At 39.1% G+C, this 21,656-nt stretch overlaps 1 protein-coding gene across 2 annotated transcripts; it reads right to left on the bottom strand.

The window, feature by feature from the left end:
- Window positions 1-5,688: 5,688 nt before the first annotated feature.
- On the bottom strand, window positions 5,689-11,882 carry LOC143857230 (uncharacterized). Of its 2 annotated transcripts, none has more exons than XM_077367658.1 (2): window positions 11,026-11,882; window positions 5,689-6,323 (listed from the first exon to the last, which is right to left on the bottom strand). In XM_077367658.1, the coding sequence occupies exons 1-2, from the start codon at window positions 11,590-11,592 to the stop codon at window positions 5,853-5,855; spliced, it is 1,038 nt and encodes a 345-aa protein (XP_077223773.1). In that variant the 5' UTR covers window positions 11,593-11,882; the 3' UTR covers window positions 5,689-5,852. The 2 variants fall into 2 exon arrangements, with proteins under 2 accessions (XP_077223773.1, XP_077223766.1); XM_077367651.1 differs by having other exon boundaries at window positions 5,689-6,329.
- Window positions 11,883-21,656: the final 9,774 nt, after the last annotated feature.

Consider the following 21,656-nt stretch of genomic DNA (forward strand, 5'->3'; position numbering starts at 1 on the left):
AGCTTACCAACTAACCGTCTGTATCGCCCTGGATCTTCTAACAGGACTCCCTCCTCAGGGAGTAATTTCATAGTCTGGTCCATAGGAGTTGAGGCAGGCTTGACTCCCAAACAACCTATCTCATCAAGAAGATCCAGAACATACTTCCTCTGTGAGAGGTAGATACCCCTAGTCGAATAGGCAACCTCAATGCCCAGGAAATACCGAAGACGACCCAAATCCTTAGTAGAGAACTCTGTCTGAAGGAAGGATTTGAGCCTCTGAATGCCACCTGTATCGCTACCAGTGATAATGATATCATCGAAATATACTATCAACAGAACACAACCAGCCTCTCGGAGTGATCAACTGCGCACTGCTTCATGCCAAAGCGAATAAGTGTAGCACTGAACTTCCCAAACCAGGCTCTCGGAGATTGTTTGAGACCATAAATGGATTTCCTCAAACGGCAAACAAGAGAAGATAGACCTCTTCATATAGACCTCTTCCTCCAAATCACCATGAAGAAAGGCATTATTTACATCCAACAGAACAACACCATGAAGATAGTGATCAAGCCGAACAAGAAAATCTAGGGCATAGCTATGACCCAAAAGAAGAAGAAGAAGAGATTATGATGGATCAGATTAAGACAGGGAAGAGTGGGAAAAAGAGGGTACTTCTGTAGCGATGTACTGTAGCAGTACTGTAGCGATGTACTGTAGCGATGTGCTGTAGCGATGTACTGTAGCAAAGAATGGAGGGGTTATGGTTAGTGTTAGGGATGGAGAAGATGGAGGTGGATGTTAAGGTTAGGGTTAGGGAAAAAAGAAGGAAAGAAAAAAAAATTGGCCCTAGGCATCCATGCCCTGGAGCTCCGATACCATGTTGAGAGAGGTAGAGAAAAGAGAGAAAGTAAAGAGTAAGAGAAAAGATTGAGTTAGGGTTCTCCCCCTCACTCATGTAATATAGATAATAAAGAGTGAAGTACAAAGACAAGTATGCCCTTAGGCATTACAACAAAGACCTAAAGACCTGTTAACACTCCGTACTGGCTGAACTATCATCATGGACAAGATCTAGGATTGACTCAAATACTTGTTGTTCTTTTTGACCACTATGCCCACTGCCTGAAGTTCTATAAATCTTAATCCAGCCCTTTGATTTTCACAGCTTTCAGATAATGGTATTTCTACAAACCAAAAAAAAAAAGTCCATTTGATGTGTTCTAATAATACAAAGGTTTGATGTTGCCTCTTGCTAGAAATTAATCAGTCCTCGTCACTAAACCTCATAAATGCTCTGGACCAATCTACAGAAGCAGGATAATTGGACTACCCTTTTGTATGTTGTCATTTCTTATGAACATTCACATTCATTCTTGGTTACGATGAGTATTTTTTTTTTCATTTCTAAATTTGTAAGATATTGCGGTACATGTATCTCGAGAGTGTAGGAAAACCCAGCCCAACCCGACCCGAAAAAACTATCCTGGGTAGGGCGGGGTTTAGGAATCCCGGGTTTTTTAAAATTAGACCCGACCCGAGTTGCAACCCTACTAAATCTCAACCTAAAATCCCCAATCTCAAATCCCAAAACCTAAGTCTTTCCTTTCTTTATCTTTTGAATTCCCATTTGAGAATAACTCTTCTTCCCAAATCCCTTTTGGCATGCCCAAAACCCTAAATCTCCATCCATAACCCCAAATTCATTCATCTAAATCCTAAGCCCTCGCTTTTGGGTCCCTAAACCCTAAATCTTTTCTTGTAAATACCATTTGTAGATCCATCCATCTTAAAAAAAAACAAGAAAACCCAAAAAAAGATCCACTCTTTTATATTCTTTTCCCTCTTTTCTTCATCCATCCGATCCTTTCTCGTTCTTTTTTGTCATAAATCCATAAATCTCTCTCTTTTACAAAAAGATCCATTCTTTTACGTCTTTTCTTCTTTCCTTTTTGTCCAAACTCCATAAATCTCCTTCTTTTCTCCATACAACTCATTCTTTTTTATTCTTAGTCCATCATCGGGTTCTTTCTAGTTTCTTTCACCTCTTTCTTTATGGTTTAAATCATTTCTTTCTCTCCTTCTTTATGTCTTGAAACCCTCATCCCCCTTCCACTCCATCCTAATCTTTATTATTTTTATCCATCTTCATTGTCTTCCATGACCTTTGTCTTGATCTCCAAGGTGCAAACCACATGTTTGCTCAAATGTATAGGAGAGGTATTATGCCTTGATTGTCTTCTTTTTTGTTAAAGTTGAAGGCCTTCGGCCTCAACATGAGGCCGAGTGTTGAAACCTCCATGTAGCTCCATGGATGGAGTGTGCTCTCTTGTTGTCTAGTGTTGCTTTATATTCTTTTCTTGTTGTCTTGTTGTTATTATCTTGGTGTTGCCTTATCTTGCCTTGTTGTCGTCTCCGAGCTCATGTAGTCTCGCCCGAGGGGGAGTTTTGGTGGTCGGTTGGTGTTGTTCTTCCTCATATGTCTTGTCGCCTTCACTAGTTGATGTTTTCCACCATTTTGGTGTTTGGTTTCATCCTTTGCAATGTTAGTTTCTTCTTCGCAAAATTCAGATTGTTAGTGCTTCATCTTGTCAGTTGTTCATTTTGCATTATCAGCCCTGGGCGACGTGCTTTCTACCGTCGTTGGTCGGGGTTCTCTTCAGGCGACAGAGTCCCCGTCGACCTTGTCTCCAGACGATGGTGTCCCCATCATTGGTTATCTTCAGGCGACGGTGTCCCCGTCAACCTTATCTCTCCAGGCGACGGTGTCCCCCGTCGTTGGGTGGTTTTGATCACCTTTCTTCTCTTGGCGTTGTGCTACTCAGCTGATGTCTCTGTCAGCCAGTGCTACTTCGTCGTTGCTCGTGCGCGCCTTTTGTGCTTATTTTGCTCGATGGATCGCTGCTATTTCACTGCCAAGGTGTCACCGTTCGATCCTTCGTGGTTTGCAAATTCATTTGTTGTGCTCTTAGGGGGGGGGGGGGGGGGGGGGGCTGTTTTGATCTATCTCGCCGTCATGCTGATTCGGGGGGGCACTACTCTGTTTTGATGGTCGTCGATCTCTCTGCTGTACTCTTATGGCATTTGCTATCTTTTTGTTATGATTTTCATTATGTATTCACCACACCAGCTTGGGGAGGAGTGTTGTACCAAGATGGATGTGTGTATGATATGATTATCTTCTTTTTTTCCAAAAAAAAAGCACTAATTCAAAACAGTAAAGAGACAAGATAGAGACAACATCACCACAACAAAAACACACATAAAAAAGAACAAACAAAAAAAAACACAGGAAAGCAAAGAGACAAAACCACTTCAACATCCTAATAGAACTGCTACATGGGAGGGAAACAGCCACCCAAAGATTTAGGATGACTAGGGGACAAGCCCCCTACCATTGAGAGGCCCAATGCCTTTGCTTTCCCCTTATCCTTTTAAGGGGAAGATTGCACCACAAACGTGTCGTTGCCTTTGAACTGTCCCATGGTAGTTAACAATCCTCCGTCGTTGATGCGAACTCCCTCGCCCTTCGGCACGATCACTACTGCCCCTCACATCTTCCATCCCTGATGTGATTGTGAAACTTATTCTCGTCCTTGTAAGCATTGCCACACACATCACAAATCTCAGGGAGATTTTTGTGACGAGATTTGTTGTGGCTGATAATGTCTTTGATCTTATAAAAGGGCTGATATTGTCGTTGATTGCTCTTACAACGAGCAAGGGATCCATGCAATTGATGTCAGATATCAACCAGGATGAAAATTATTCTCTATCGATTATAGCGAGAATGCAATCCAACTATCAGAAAATCTATGTTTCATGCAACAAAACAAATTGAAGTACATTACCACTTTATTAGAGAGTAAGTGTTGCAACCAAACACAGATATCTTACTAGTTAACATCCAAAAGCAAATGGCAAACATCTTCAGAAAAAGAGTGTACAAAATACTCAAAGTTAAGAGAAAAACAATACTCTGAGCAGAGAATCAATGGTCAGGGGGAGAGTTGGATTAATAACCGACTCTAACACACCGAAGAAAAGGATGGGCCGATTGTTTTCTATTTCGATGTCTCTTACTTGGAAGATGTATTTTACAAGAAAATCTATTGTTTCTAACAAATCGGTAGGGGTCCCCGTTATACCCCAGCTTACACATAAAAATGAAAAAAATGAAAAGAAAATCTATTGTTGCTCATTATTTGTCTTACACTCAACTGATGTATTCTATTTGGTTATGTCAATTATGTATTTTACAAGGAAAACTAAGCGAAGTGTATTATGTATTTGATGTGCTGTACTTTTGCTGCCTGTATTCATATAAGTGAAGGAGAACTATATATAGTATTGACGCCTTCTATTTCATTCTATATTGTTCATTGATTTGAGAACTAAATAATATATGCTTATTGCATATTATTGAGATAATATAATCAAGTTTATAATAGGGCCCACATAACATTATGAATATAGTTTTTAACAGTGAGATTCAGAACATCATATGAACTTTGAATGTGTATGCTTCATTCAATTCGCATTGGAATGCTTCTTTTTTTTGGTGTTGTTGAGGGATTTGATGCTCAGAAAAAACAAGGAATTTTTGGGTTTGTATTGGAACTTCAGACTACAACGCCATGAAAACACAGCACAAAGCTGGTGATTGCAAGCTATAAGGTTGCTAATGTAGTACACAATAGCTGCTGCAACCAGCCTTGCAGTAGCATGGAATCAAAGGGGCTGAAATGACATCGGGGCAGAATTAAAGTGGGGAAATATCGAAATCAATTTCAAAGCCGAAGAGATGGTATTCTGATTCTGCCCAATTTTATAAAATTATATTTTTTTTATTTGCTCCATTCCGATTACATAAGAATCAGAATAGGAATCGTATTAGGATGCTTATTTCGATTCCTGACTCCAGCAATCCAAATGCAGTGGAAAAAAAATACCATCTCTTGCGTAGGAAACAGATGGTACCATAAACTATATTTTGACCTGGTTTCAACTCCGCCCTCCTATTCAGTTCATTTATTTGAACCAAATGACATAATCCGGAGGAATGGATATACAATGCCGATTCTGACCCCTTATTCGGGCAATCCAATCGCAGCCTATATGGATAGAGAATGCAAGTTCGAAAAGAAGAAACATATGCTATTGTTAAAGGGGATAATCTTAATAATGTTGTGGTGGAAGGTGACTCCATTAATGTTATCCGTTGGCTATCAGGCTCTCATAAGTTTCCGTGGAGATTTGCAGACTGTTTTAATGAGATTTTTTATTTCATCGGAGATAATCATGTGGCTTAAAATCATGTTAGAAGGTCGGCTAATGAAGAGGCGGATTCTTATGCTAAGAGGGGGTTTGGTTTGGAGTCGCTGGAGAAATTCGATTTTCTTCCTCCTTGATGTTGTATTCTCTTGATTTGTATTTTTTTTCTCCTTTGTAATCTTTGACCATGTCGGTCTTTTTTAATGAATTTCACCATTCAAAAAAAAGACATATGCTATTGTTACTGTTGATTTTGAAGCAACAATCAATAAGTAATGACAAATTAATAAACATGTTCAAAGTCTGGTACTAAACTCATTGGATTGGGCACCCATTTGTGTTAGCTTACATTGGGTGTGTTAGTAGCCTAAGAAGTACTGCAACATTTCTGTTTCATTTCCAGGTCAGAGAGTTGAACACAACGTGCAAAGATTCAATGTGGTTAACTTGTATTTACAAAATGATGAGAGTTGAACACAATGTGCAAAGATTCAAAGTGGTTAACTCTAATTACAAAATGACGTGGATTCGGAGAACTAAGTACTGTGGCAAAGAAAAGAGGGTTGAATTTGTGCTCAAAGACCGGTACTGACCTCATTTTGTACCTCCTCCGATGCCAAAGGTCGTGTGTAGCTGGGCAGCGTGCTTTTTCCCGGTCAAATGCTGCACATAAGAGGCCATACACGGGCATTGAATGCGGCACACGTTGCACCACACCGGCTTACTCCCTTCATTGGAACCATTCTCTGAACTCTCCTTTGCTTTGTGTTGCTTCCCTTGAAAGCGTTGGTTGAGATTGTTGGATGCCACCATTTTGTTCGCCTCCTCATTGTTGTTCTTTGATCTCCCTTCAAGCTGTTCCTGCTTGTCCTTGTGTGGCTTCCCTTCAAGGTGTTGTTTAAGGTTAAAGATAGACGAGCAGCTCACCTGGCAAAGGTTGCACCGTAGGCTAAGCAAGTTCGAGTTTGATGGTGGTTGTCGATTGCGGGACTGTTGCAGCCGCACAGATATGGCATTGCCAGGTGAAGCTTGACTCTTCATCCCCAAGAGCTTTGACCTTGGATTCTGACCCTGAAAAACATAAGATAAATAACTTAGGGCACAACCTGAAGTACCAAAAAGAAAACACTATTTTCACAAACCATCTTGTCTTTTAGTATTTAAAAAGCTGTCAAAAGCTTATTACATTTCCCAAAAAGCTCTCACAAGCCAATTAAAGAAGAAAAGACAGCTGGGTTTGTGCAAATATTAAAATATGTTTGTGCTGATAACATTTCCCTTTTATTAACGTGGCTGTAATTGGATTACATTAATGGGGACAAGACATCCCACAAATGCAAATAGCAGCTACACCATTTCCACAAAATATTTACAACAGCTAAATAATCTCCCAAAACAGAACATGTATCTAAACAGAACCGGTTGATCACTGCTCAGATAAGTCACAGCATCACGAACCCATCGTATGTACACGATGAAATGGACTGCATCAATTTCACACTCAAGTAAGAAACCAGCTGAGGAAGGGCCTGCCAAAAGCCACCATGGGATAAAAAAGGCCACTGAATCCAACTCCACACCGTCTTTCGCTAGCTTATGAGCTTGCTTGTTAGCTGATCTCTTCAGAACCGGATGAATGATACTGCACGGATCTCGAATCTCGGTGATTATACCAGCCAGTTTCCAAGGACCCGGGGCCTTGTTACTTGGCCACAGCAAGGCGTTAGAGGAGTCCCCTTGAATGATTAAGGGTCCAGATCTGGATCTCGCATGCCATCTCAAGCCCCATAGAAGAGCTTCCGCTTTCTCTTCATTAGACCCACACTCCTTGGCAGGACCAGAAAAAGATGGGATCGTACATCCGTTGCTATCTTGAACTAAGCCACCAACGCCCGCTCGACCCGGGTTGCTTTGGAACTAACGTCTTGAACTTCACCCATTCTAATAGAGGTGGCCGCCACCTTGTAGCAACAATGCCCTTATATGTGAACCTTTATTTGCAGTAAATGTCCGAAAACTCAGAAATAGACACCCAACCTGCTAGAGTTGACACAGGTTGGACAGAGTTGACAAGCGAGTTCAAATTCCATTTTTATAAGGATAAAAAAGTTTTACCATTCAAAAAATATATCAATAAGTTTGCCTTGTCTGGTCCAAGTGAAACTAGGAATTCAAATCATGCAATCATGGAGCACGGAATCTCAACAAATCACAAACACAGTGACAAGACACCGGATAGAAGAACCAAGACACGCTGAACTGTATCTATGAATGCCAAATCATTAATAAAAGACCATTAATGAAAGGAAATATGCAAACAAGGGCATTAATAAATGTTTTTCATTTGTTAAACAGTGAAAAATGAAGAGTTTAGAGAGAGAGAGAGACAGAGAGACAGAGAGAGAGTCCAAATGTGACCCACATAATCAAGAAATTCAGGCTACCACACAATGATGGACAACTACATCAAGAGATGTTGGAAATATAAGCTTGACCACTTATCCACCTGACCGTTTGACTACTTGAACGTTGGACTACCCACTGTCTTAGAACTTGTTACTTGCATGGAGCTTGCCATGCAACCATTGATGATCCTACATTGTAACCCTAATACATTAGGATCTTACAACATTGACTTGACTATATTGGAACTCACTCTTTTGAGAGTTAATGTTCTAGGGACTTAATTTCTTGTTTTGAATTTTTATATAAGGCTTTCATCTTTCTCATACATGAAAGTTGATTCTTTCTTGTTTTCTTTCGCCAACTAATTTTACTATACTTCATCGTATGACCATATTTTTGGCAATGAAAGCATTGAGCTTGGGATAGAGATCTCCATCTCCCTCTTCCTCCTATACAAGAAAAAGTATTCTCGCCTTTTTCATCTTCTTGATTTTCTTCCTCTTTCACGGAAAGAAATTCTTCTTCCGCTTCCTCTTCCTCTACCCTAAAAGAGACATGAGTTTGAAAAGCTTGTTCTAGAGGTGGAGAATCAAATTACTTCATTCGAAGTTCATGGGATCAGAATGATATCCTAATAAACTTTCTAAGGATAAAGAAGATAAATCCTTAGATTCTTCAATTGCAACAACAATATACTCAAATTTCCGAGCCAAACTTTTAAGGATTTTTTCTACAATCCTTTGATCTTGAATATCTTCATCATTTACTCTTAATTGATTCACAAGAGAGTGAACTCGATTGAAAAAATCTTCAAGCTTGTTCTAGAGGTGGAGGATCAAATTACTTCATTCGAAGTTCATGGGATTGGAGTGATCCTAATAAGCTGTCTAAGGATAAAGAAGATGAATCCTTAGATTCTTCACTTGCAACAACAACATACTCAAATTTCAGAGCCAAAATTTTAAGGATTTTTTCTACAATCCTTTGATCTTGAATATCTTCACCATTTACTCTTAATTGTTTCACAAGAGAGATAACTCGATTGAAAAAAAAAATTCAACCGATTCTGAAACCTTCATCTTTAATAAATCAAACTTGCATAAGAGTTTGTAATCTTACCAACTTTACTTTGTCTTCTCCTTTTTTGATTTTTTTTAATGGTCAAAAGATTCATTAAAAGAAAAGACTGAGATGGTCGATGTACAGGAGCGGGAAAAGAAAAACAACAACAATGAAGAAAACAAAAGTCAAGGAGGTAGAAAATCAAATTGTTCAAGGGACGACATAGACACCTCGTCCTTGGCTAACTTATCCGCCACCTCATTAGCTGATGATATCCTGATATGGCGAAAAGAGTTACTTGAAGACCCTGTAATGTCTTTAATCTCCTCAAAAAACTCCGCAAATCTCCAAGGATATACATGAGAGCTGCTAAGCCAACGAACGACATTGAGTGAATCTCCTTCTACCACCACTCTGTCCAAATCCTCTGCAGCTAACAACTTGATTCCTTGGTAAGCCGCACAAACCTCCACCACATTCGTGCGGCTTCTTTGGCGTTCTTTGCCTTCTCCTTTATATGATGTATAGAGTGTATCCCATGCTCCTTTTGCCGAAGTCACGGATGAAATTCGTTCAAAGATGACTTCATCCACCGCTTGAATGATCAAAAAAACAAGCCTTCTTGTCCTTCTTACGATTGTCTTTCAAGTTCAACTCATTGAGCTGTTGTGGAGTGAGAGCCCCTTGATCCTCTAGTTCTTCAGAGCGGCCTCAACAATATCCCATAGATCTTGAGATCCATATAAAACCTTCATTTGAACACTCTCCATTGATTATAGGTTTTACCGTTGAATTGAGGAAGTTTATGTTGTAACATATTGTTGGAAGCCATGATTAACCTTCAACCTTGCTCTGATACTACTTTGTTGGAATGAAACCAACTAGATGGAGGGGGAGATGAGATTCAAGAGAAAAAAATTGTTCTCTCGATGCCTAAGACATAAAGAACGAAGCATAAGTGTTACACTAGTCAAGAGACTTCAAATTCCACTAAAATTGCTTACAAAAGAAGAAAATACAAGGCCCAAAATATAGGCTACATTCCAAAACCGAGATTAACATATCATAACTATTCTTAGATTCCCTAAGCTAGCACTAACATGCTAACAAATGTAAAGTAAATGCCTTACAAATTTCCAAAACAAGAAACTAAGTCCCTTGAAGATTAACTCTAAAAAGAGTGAGTTCCAATGTAGTCGAGCCAAATGTTACAAGCTCTTAATGTGGAAGAGTTTCAATCTAGGAACACCAATGGTTGCATAGCAAGTTCCATGCAAGTAACAAGTTCTAAGACAATAGGTAGTCCAACGGAATTATAGGTAGCCCAACGGTCAAGTAGTCAAAGCAGTGTTTAAAAATGCGGATGTGGCGCGGAACGCAGCCAAGAAAAATCTTTATCGACTTAGTGCGGATGCAGCCAAGAACGAGGATGACGCAGCTGAGTACTCGGTTGACCCGGTCATAACTCAAGAGAGTCAAAGGAGTTTTTATTGACTCTGTAGGGCAAAACAAGGAACGCGGATGCGGTGCAATGCGGAACGCGACCAAGGTAAAGGGGAGTCGACTCGGGAAATTCGACGCATGGGAGTTTTAAAACTGAGTCAAAGGTTCAAGTTAGTCAAGTGGATAAGTGGTCAAGCTTATATTTCCAACAAGAGAAAACAAATAGATAGATGGAAGACTAGAATATCTCTCCTACTCTTTCTCTATGTATCGTCCATGTAATGATCCCGACCACTTGAGAGTGAAATCAAAGGAAGTCACCTAATTTATATTTGATTGGACAGCATAAATCACCATAAAGATATCCCTTGCAAATTTTTAAGGGAACCTATTTTCAATAGGTTTGAACATGTTATTAGGGAAAAACCTTTTGAGTATTGCAAGTACAATCTATCTATACTAACCCGTTACTAAAAAATTTACAGATAAATATTATTTAAACCGGCTTACACACGTCGCATGGTATTGTTGTTCCAATTTAGCAACTAACATAGAAAGTACCCAATCAACCTTTTGAGCATTGCAAGTAATATCTTTGTATACTAACCCATTGCTCAAAAATTTACAGATATATATTATTTAATCAGGCTTAAACAAGCCGCATGATATTGTTGTTCCAATTTAACAACTAACATAGCAAGTACCTGATCAATCTTTTGAGCATTGCCAGTACTATCTTTCTATATAAACCCATTACACAAAAAATTTACAAATAAGATTATTTAAACAAGCTTCGATTTGTTCACATGATATTGTTGTTATAATCTCCATCATAAAAGAGGGAATAAATTCTCACCTGAACAGAAGATGATGATTCTCCAATGTCAACCCAAGATAGAACTCGCCCTTTCGCCATTTTGCTCCTCTCCTTAGTAATCTCACTCGAAGCTGTTTCTTCTTGCAACCTCTCATGCCCAACTTTTCTACTGGCCTCCATTGGACGCAGGATCTTACTCGCGGAACCAAAACCATGAGAAATCGAATGCTGAGAAACAAAATCCGAGTTGGATGATACCGAACTCAAACCGTGAGAAATCGATCCAAAATCACCACGAAGTTTCTGCGATCCTCTTTCTATTTGTCTCTGGTACGCCAAGTTCCTCTGGATCGAGACCTCCACCGGAATCATCTCCATCTTTGGCCTCTCAGTAGCCATTTTCGTCGCAACTTCTCGTAACCTCTTGCGTCCGATTTCTCTCTCGCGCAGAACTGAGTCGAGAATCAGAGAATCAGAAGGTTTAGAAATTTTGCGGAAATCGTGAAGGTTTGCCGGCGGCTGACTTTCCGGCCGTCTTCCGCAGGCCATCTCCCTCATGATCGCGAGATCCATGGGAATAATCTCTATGGGATTGTACGAAGACATCGAAAATGAAAGAAGATCGATAAGCAGAAACCCTAGTTGGCATTCCAGAACAAAGAGAAACCCTAGATCGATTTCTCAGAGTCTAGAGAGAGAAACAAAGAGCACTCGAAGTAGCAGAAACCCTAGATCGGTTTTCTCAGCCGGATAATGAAAGAAATGCGAGACAAAACCCTATATCGAAAATAAAAGAAGATCGAGATGAAGAAACCCTAGATTTGCATTCTGGAACAAAGAGAACAATAGAGTAAAATGAGAAGCATGGGAAGGAAATGAAACCCTAGATAGATTTCTCAGAGAAACAAGAAGCATTAGAAGTGGCAGAAACCCTAGATCGGTTTTCTCAGCGGGATAATGAGAGAAATGAGAGGCCGAAACCCTAGATTGCTTTTCCCAAACCTAAAAAAATAATAGAGAAACCAAAACACACCTCCATTTGTTCCCTCCAATTTGTTCAAAAAGAAGATTTGTCTGACGCACTGTTTTGGTATGTGGGCCATTGGGTGCTCTTTCTTTTTTCTTTTTTTTGGTGGGTATGGGGTTTGGGCCCACTACCAAAAAAAACACAGTGGGCCCACATTGTTTGGATGATCCAAAGTGTTCATTTGACCCTGACATACCCAAAAATTCATCCTAACCCCTTCAATCTGTGGATTAACCGTCAACTGAGAGGGTCTACCTTACACAAATTGAAACCACATGGGGTCTACTTGTAACTTTTTAAACATTAGAGGTTAAGTTTAATGTGTCAGAAACCACAGTTTCGAGGGGCTCATTCAAGACTTACTCGAACTACTACTCAACAGAAAATGAGAGCTTTGGTTTCCAGTCATCGGGATAGATGGACGACTGACAAGGAGTCCGGAGACGGGAGTCGGGAGCTACTTGAGGAGGAGGCGTTGGAGAGCTACGTGAGGAAACCACAGCAAAGTGAAGGCTGTAGTCAAGGAGTCGGGGAAGGACGCTGGTTTCTAAGTGTATTTTTTCCTTATCTTTTATCGAGTTTTCAAAAAAGTACAGTGGGCCCACTTCATAGGATGATCCAAACCGTTCATTGTTGCCCCACTATGTAAATAGGTTGTGCCGCGTAGATTAATTATATAGGATGATCGTAGCCATCCGATTTATAAAGGGACCGCATAGATTATGAATATATGATGATCCTATGAAGTGGCCCCACTGTACTAGTTGAAAAATAGCACACACATCGTATAAAAACTCAATAAAAGATGGGGAAATGATATTTTCTCCCCGCCAAGGACGGATAAAATCCCCCCCCCCCCCCTAAACATTATTCGTCTAGTTTTGAAGGCAAAAGAAAAACGTTACAGGGGGTGAATTTATCCCCAATCGTGGGAGACCCGAGTTGCACCCCTACTAAAAGATATTACTTTTTCATTTTTCTTCTTTTTTTTTCTTTTTTTTTTTTCCTTTCTTTTTTACTAGAATCTAGCGAGGCATGATGGTCCAAAGTGCTTGGATCATCTGATCAAGTTGTAGTTACAACAATGGAGCATAAGATCATGGGATCAAAACTCAGAAAGTGGGCCGCAAATCGCCGAGCAAATCCCATTACACACATTTTACACAGAAAGAAACATATACTAAAGGCATGTTTGGCTACCATGTTTTTTTTTTTTTTTTTCATGATATATGGGTGTCTCGAATGTGAGATTAGTGCGAAGGGGCTAAAAATCAAGAAACAAAAATTGTTTCCAGGCTAAAAATCGGGAAACAAAAAACTCTACTCAAAATAGTATTGACTTTTTCTTTGATTTTTAGCCAATTCTCAGTTTCATCTCAATCGTGCCCTCTCAAACCTCCCTCCTCACACCTCTCTCACCACCAGGAAACACCGATTTATCATGAAAAAAATTCCTGACCGCCAGACCTTGCCTGAATATTATTTTTATTTTTAGCTATTATTTATCTCACTGTTTACACCAGTTTTGAAATTTTACAAAGGATGTAGGGTGGTGATCATCCTCATATATGGTGACTTTTTTTTCAAAAAAGGAAATTAAGGGTAGTTATTTTTCGAATATAAGGTCACTAATGGTGGTAGTGGCCTTTGGAAGTTACCTATAGTGGTGTGAAAGTTTGCAGCCGATGGTGATGGCCTTTGGAAGTTACAAGTGGTGGCAAATGCTATTCAAATTTCAAAGGGGAAGTTGTTGTAGAGATTAACTGGCACATAGAGTTGCTGTAAGAAGACAAGACTGCTTCAAGAGAAATGATCACACACAACATCAAACAACTATGTCTTAATTTACTTTATTTCTTGCTTTATCATAGTTTATAGTCATGTTATGTTAGTTTGTAGTCACTAATTCCGGCAACCGGAATTCGTAATCGCTCTCCGGCAATACTGGAGTTCTTGTAATCAATTTTCACTAGTACCCAAAACTTGTTTTGGTAGTACGGAAACGTTAAAAGGAACGGAATCATCTTCTAAGGTGAGATTTTCTTCCATTTGGTCCGGATTATGTTTTAGTTTTTTCTGTTACTATCAAGCACATTTTAATAGTGCATCCAACGAGTGGGAAGAGCATAATGAAGAAGTGTCGTTTCCCTCTTCTTCTCAATCGTATGATATCCGACCCCATAGGATGAAGAGTTTCAATTATCTTCTTCCGGACCAAAATTTAGGAAATGTCACCGACGCTCATTGGATAATCCACGGCCAAACACTCACGTCGTAAATTTTTTCTATTGGTATTAAATATCTTATAAGTGCAACTTTTAGATAACTAAATACATAGCATAAATATAACTATATTGAATGAATCTATATAAATAAGATATTTTTGTGTATATAAAAGTGGAATGCAAAAACAACTATGTAAAAATGATTTCAGCGCCACCATGTTTTGATAAGTAATCGTTTATTATTTACGATTCTCAAAAGGGAAATGATTTCAGCGCTCCAATGTTTTGATAAACATCCGCTCACTTGTTTGTCGTGTAGTATTTAAAGGGTTTCAAGAGCTTTTTGAGAACCGTAATATCCTCTGACATCCCTTTAAATACTACACGACAAATAGGTGGAGCGCATGTTTATCAAAACACTGGAGCGCAGAAATCATTTCCGTTCTAAAAAGTTCTTCCACTCCTTTAAATACTAAATGACAAGATGCGTCACGCATCTTTACCATGGCAGGCTGGTAGCGCTGAAATCATTACCCTTGCATGGATTTGTTTGGGAAATAATCACTTGTAAATTATATTTTATTTGTCCTCTCCCAAAAATGCCTTTGTTTTGGGCAAGGGCTGCTTTTTTATGCCAAATCATGTTATAAGGGGGGTGCATGCGTAATGCAGAGGGAGTGAAAATATCATCGCCCTTTGGGTAAAAGATAAATAAATGTGCAAAAATGCTCCCATTCTTAGGAAAAGACAAACCAAAGAGGATGGAAATATCATTTCCCACTTGTTCTAAAAACAATTTGGCAGTTATCAATCAATCGATCAATTAGTTTTCCTCACTGGACCACACGGACTAATGGTGCGGGCTCACGTTGGGTTACATTAGCATGACTTTTTGGTAAAGTTAGAAATGAGATGTACGTCTCTCATTGAATACGACAAAAAACAAAATAAATAAAAATTTAAATAATGGTAGTAGTGCCAGTACCAATTTGGAATGGCAACAAAAATAGTGATTTGCTAAGCAGCTGATATCGACACTACCATATGTTGATAGTGCCATAGTGGCAATATTCACTTTTCTGACTGGATACTGATAGCATCTTTAAAGAGTGTATAAAAATGTGAGTAGTGTCATTATCAAACTATGCTAGTGTGGGTATCATTCCCTGATTAGAAATGCTTTTAGGCTTTTATAAATGGGCCTTTAATCACTTTAAGAAAGCTACATATCCTCTTTCCTACTAAAATCTCAGGAAAGAAAATGTTCATAATTTTTATGCTTCGTGTATGCTACTAGATCCACTAATCCAAGCTACTCCTGCAAGTCCAATCAAATGGCATTGAAGACACCTATATCAGATAATATTGGTGGTTGGTCATAAACCCTAGCTTATGACCAACCACCATTTGATTTTGCCAAGGAAATCTAAACATTTGATTTTTTATAGTCTTTATCTCATGCATGGAATGTCCCTTGATGAGCCAAAAAACATGTGACGGGCGTTGTATGTCATAAATACTAGGGCTGCAACTTGGGTCGGGTTTTACCTGACCTGAATCGACCCAATATGGGTTGCGTTTAGAAATCATGGGTCTTGGGTAGGGTCGGGTTTTATATTGGAAAACCCGACTCAATCTTGGGTGGGACGGGTTTAAAGAAATAAAACCCGAAACCCAACCCAACTCATATGGGCGTACTATGACTTTCTTAAATATCTCTTGAATAACATAGCAAATTATTTTCCGATACAGTGATACAATTGTTTTCACTCAGGTGATCATATTTGTTATGTGAAAATATAGTGTCCTTAAATTTATACACTTGATGACATACATTTAAAGATTTTTAGCATGGAGATTTTTTATTTTTATTTTTTTAGCTACATTCTTTAAAATTAGTCACTATCCTATGCTGAAAAATGAAAACCCGATCTGACCCAACCCAACCTAACCTAAGAAACTATCTTTGGTAGGGTCGGGTTTACAAATCACGGGCTTTCCTGTAAAAAATTAGGCCCGAGTTGCACACTTAATAATACAGTAGAGGGGGCTGCCCCAAGTAAAAAAAAAGGGTGAATATATCACTTCCTTAATTTGTATACAAGTTTTCTAATGATTTCCATATAAATGAGCCAAAACTTGGGCTATCTTTTTCTAACCCTGAACAGCCCAGACATCAAAGGCCCAGCCGTTTCTTTGAGGGAGAAATAGAGAGAAAGCGAGGGGCAAAAGTCTCCACCAAGAAGAATCTGCCACGTTCTGCATCTGTTCTTTATATATAAGAAAGATTTTCCCTCACCTCTCCCAACCTGTTCTTCCAAAATTGTACTATAAGTTGTGCTCTCTTTGTTATTCACTTGCATTAATTTCTGGGTCAGTTCTGAATCACTACTCCCTTTCCATCAGTGGAGCTGAAACAGTTAAAACCATCTCCTTACGTTTACACACCCCATAGCTTCAAAACCTCCAACCCCCATGTTTATATCCAAACCAAGGAAAAGCATGGCTTTAGATTCCTACCCTCAGCTTCATCAGGAAAAAGCCTTCAATCTGTTGGAAAGACTGCACCATCTCCTGTTAGGTATGAAAACTTATATTTTCATTTCCTTCCCTATATAGGCCTGTTGTGTTGGGTGTAATTTTGAATTATTGTAGTCAAATTCTATATGGGTACTTGAGATTTTGATTCTTTGTTCAAATGTTCCCTCTTAATTGAGATTTTGAATCTGATTGTTCAAATTGGTATGTTTCTAGTGTTTAGGAATGTAAGCAGCTTGTATTTTCTTTTTCCTCCTCTGTAGGTCTGTTGTGTTGGTCTAATTTTGAATTATTGTAGAAAGATTCTCATAGTATATCATTGTGCATTGGGGAATCAGTCGATCACCACTAGGGTCGTTTGGGGCAAGATGAGAAAACAATGTGTGTGATAGTTTCGAGAAATTTTGGACCTCAGGTACTTTTGAAAACAAGCATCAAACACAGATGATTCTTCATGATCGGGTGGAAAAAAGACCTCGATACCCTTCTGACATGATCAAAGTCCTCATATGTTGCCCTGATGGATGAGAATGTCAATTTAAAGGATGAGAACGTCGATGCAGGGGGAGTGAAAATATCATAAAAAAACGTTAAAGTTGCCCACTTTTCAATTCAAATCACGTACGTCTTTTTTGGCTTAGAACGGCGACGTTATTGAACATTTTATTATTTCCCACGTCTCTTTTGGCTTAGAACGCCGCCGGATTCAAGAAACACCCATCGTTCAAAGATATCAAGTACGCCATCGGATTTTAGAGTAAGCCGCCGGAATATCGAGTACGCTGTCGGATTTTCTAGGTTCAAACATTTGTTCCAAATGTATCGAGTACGCCGCCTGAATATCCAATATGCTGTTGGATTCTAGAGAACGCCACCGGAATATCAAGGGGTACGCCAGCGGAAATAGGGTGTACACAGAAATAGAGGGTACGCTGGTGGAAGTAATGGGTACGCTGGCGGAATCTCATACAAATAGGTGGTATTATTAGAAGACGCCACCGTTCCATATTGATGTTCACGTGTCGTGGATCCAACCGTCTATGCATATTGACGACGTCCAAGATTTAAACGAACCCAAGGGACTGTGTTCAAAGAAAGATTTCAAATCCAAACCAAACCGACTGTGTATAGAGGCGCTAGTGTTCCAAAATGCCTTTCAACACGCGTCAAGCATCCATCCGTCTCTAGTTATTTCCGACGGCCAAGATAGAAACAAACCCAAGGTTCTGTCGGTTCAAATACATATTCAGATGAACTAAAAGAAGCCTTGTGAAGCGCGCCAATTTAATGGGCAGTAATGAAAAAAGAGATTTCTATTGATGTCAGAAGGGTATCAGGGTCTTTTTTTTTCCACCCGATTTTGAAGAATCATCCGTGTTTGATGCTTGTTTTCAAAAGTACCCGAAATTCGTAATTTCTCGAAACTATCACACGCATTCCGTACTTTTCTCAAGATTTCATGTAGATTTGGGATAGAATGGGTTTTTTCACCTAGCCTCATGGATCTTTTCCAAGCATGGTCACATGTTCCATGGAAGAAAAAAGGAAGAATTCTTTGGAATATGTCCTTTGTTGCAATTTTGTGGGGTCATTAGAAAGAAAGAAACGCAAGATTCTTCAGAGGGGTGTCTAAAAGACCATCATCTCTCTTCATCAAAGCAATGGCGTTGACTATAGCATGGGTTAAGATACTTCCCTACTTTAGATTTGTATCCACTTATGATCTTTGGGAAGGGTGGAGAGAATTTTGTTTCAGTGTGGAGGCTAAACAAAAGGTGGTTCAAGTATGGGAGCCTCCTCCTCCTTGGGGGAGTCTTGAGAAAGGACATGTGGAAGGCATTATGGACCTATTTATTAAAACTGTAATGAAGGCCATGCGTTGTGGGCCACACAAGAAAATGTGTTTCATAATCTTTAATTTTTATATTCTTCCCCTTTTATGCTACTGGAAACCCTTTGAAGAGTAAGAAGAGAAGTTATAAATAAGAGAAGTTATAAATACACTGGTTGGTGTGTCGCAGGGAAGAATGAGAGGAAATATATCAGCCCATTTTTAGCTAATAGAGAATTTTACTTTTGCAGGAAAGGTGACCATGCAACCTTTAAGTTTTCCTCACAAGAAAATGTGTTTCTCATTCTCTACTTTTTTTTATACATATTCGCCTCCTTTTCTTCTCTTGGACACCCCCTTGTAGTGTAAAAAGGAAATCATAAATACACAGCTGGGTGTGTCCCAAGGAAGGAAGAAAAGGGGGCAAATATAGCTATAGAGAAATTCACTTTGCAAGAACGGTTTCCATATCCGTGGAAGTGAAGAAGTGGGTCTCTTCCTGAGGTCATATATTGGATATAAATCTATCCTTCTTTCAGAGTAAGGATAAAATATATCCTTCTAGTCTACAACTGGTACAACACTAGTAAACCTCGAACCTCTATGGATCGGAGGGCTAGGATCACCCTATGGAAATGATATTTTGGGCCATCAAATGAAAGGCTTGGGATCGTCCTATGGTGTGGGTGGTACAGTAATAATAACATTAAGGACCAATTGTAGACACTAATTTATGATGGGAAAAAAAAACCTAGCTGCCAGTCACGGCCTTATCCTCTGTTTGGTTCCCTTTTTTTGAGAAAAATAGCAGGGAATGTAATTCTACTAATTCGATGAAGGGTGTTTGGTAGGGAATTTAGCAAAATTGGGCAGTCTGACCGTCGGAGATGTCCGGCGCTTGTCGTTGACGTGGAACCCTCAAAATTCGCCGGATGAATTTCTCCGAATCGAAGAAAAAATTGGAGAAATTCTTAGGCAAATTCTTTTTTCCCGTAATTGTCATAAGTTTTTAATTTTCATTGTAGTTTTTTCGGTAATTGTCATATGTTAGTACATCCTGTTGGTATTTTTTCGTAATTTTTCTACTTTGCTTCTATTTTTTCATAATTTTTCATTTAAAACTTAGCACTTCTGCCAGAGATCGTAATGATTACAATTTTTGCTAGCAACCTTTGCACCCATGTTACTTCTGCCAAACTTTGCACAAAGGATGAGCCACAACCCGACAAGTAGCTTGGCAAAGGTGGCTAGCAAATTCCTATACAAAAAAAAGGAAATGTTATCAGCACTACTGTTTTTTGATGAGGGCACTCCTCACTTTATTAAAAGTACGGTATGGCCCACACCATAGGATGATCCAAACCGTCCATTAGATGGGTCATAGCCTAAATAGGTTATGCCCCAAAAATCATTTCCATAGGCTGATCCTAACCCTCCAATCTGAATGTTAGAGGGTTGATCCTAACCCTATATAGATCGGAGGGTTAGAATCAACCTATGGAAATAATTTTGAGGCATAACCTATTTAGGCTATGGCCCATCTAATGGACGGTTTGGATCATCCTATGGTACGGGGCATACCGTACTTTTAATAAAGTAAGGAGTGCCCTCATAAAAAAATAGTAGTGTTGATAACATTTCCCAAAAAAAATCTTAAAAAATACGACAAAAAACCTCATTCACATCTCCTAACGCAACCAAACAACGTCTGGGAGATTTTCTCTCAATCTCCCCGTTGACTGATTTCCTTTTGATTTGCTTTTAATCTTCCTTTGACTTCTTCTTCTCCAAATCCTCCCAACATCTACCAGCATCCAAACAGAGCATAACTCTTAAGAAAAATGAGAAAAATGAGAAAAATAAAGAAACGAGCTTTGTGGGTGGGCCATAGGCCATAGCACATGAACAAAACACTTCGTCCAATGCATCATAGTCATAGGGCAGAGATTTTTATTTCACACCACACCTTTCTTCTCCGTACTCTGCTTCTAGTGCATCAAATGTCGAAAATACCCTTTCCTCTAACCTATCTAACACTCCTCCTCCTCTTCTTGTCCTTGCCCTTTCTGGGAAAAATTAAAGTAGGAATAGAAGCTTCAGAGGAGCAGCAAATCCTACTTAAAATCAATTAGTTTTCCTCACTGGACCACACGGACTTATGGTGCGTCGCTCACGTTGGGTTACATTATCACTTTCAGAAAGCTACATATCCTCTTTCCTACTAAAATCTCAGGAAAGAAAATGTTTATATTTTTTATGCTTCGTGTATGCAACTAGATCCACTAATCCAAACTACTCCTGCAAGTCCAATCAAATGCCATTGAAAACACCTTTACCAGATAATATTGGTGGTTGGTCATAAACCCTCACATATAATATTGGTGGTTGGTCATAAACCCTCACTTATGCTCTGTTTGGATGCTGGTAGATGTTGGGAGGATTTGGAGAAGAAGAAGTCGGGGATTAAAAGTAAATTAAAAGGAAATCTAAACATTTGATTTTTGTAGTCTTTATCTCATGCATGAAATGTCCCTTGATGAGCTAAAAAACATGTGACGGGGGCTGTCATGTCATAAATACTAGGGCTGCAACTTGGGTTGGGTTTTACCCAACCTGAATTGACCCAATATGGGTCGGGTTTAGAAATCACGGGTCTTGGGTAGGGTCGGGTTTTATATTGGAAAATCCGACTCAATCTTGGGTAGGGCAGGTTTAAAGAAATAAAACCCGAAACCCAACCCAACTCATATCGGTGTACTATGACTTTCTTAAATAGCTCTTGAATAACATAGCAAATTATTTTCCGATACACTGATATAATTGTTTTCATTTAGGTGATCATATTTGTTATGTGAAAATATAGTGTCCTTCTTAAATTTATACACTTGATGACATAAATTTAGAGATTTTTTTTTTTTTTTTGCTACATTCTTTAAAATTAGTCACTATCCTATGCTGAAAAACGAAAACCCGACCCGACCCAACCCAATCCAACCCAACCCAAGCTGAGAAACTATCTTTGGTAGGGTCTGGTTTACGAATCTCAGGA

This window comes from Tasmannia lanceolata, unplaced genomic scaffold, assembly GCF_043159265.1.
Source record: "Tasmannia lanceolata isolate RefF3 unplaced genomic scaffold, GAP_Taslan_0.1 ptg000003l, whole genome shotgun sequence".
Lineage (NCBI taxonomy): Eukaryota > Viridiplantae > Streptophyta > Magnoliopsida > Canellales > Winteraceae > Tasmannia > Tasmannia lanceolata.

Excerpts from the sequence above, each read along its gene's own strand:
- LOC143857230 (XM_077367651.1), bottom strand. The coding sequence starts at position 11,592 with ATGTCTTCGTACAATCCCATAGAGATTATTCCCATGGATCTCGCGATC. Across the intron at positions 6,330-11,025 it reads AATCATCATCTTCTGTTCAG|GGTCAGAATCCAAGGTCAAA; the intron begins GTGAGAATTTAT and ends TATGTTTTTCAG.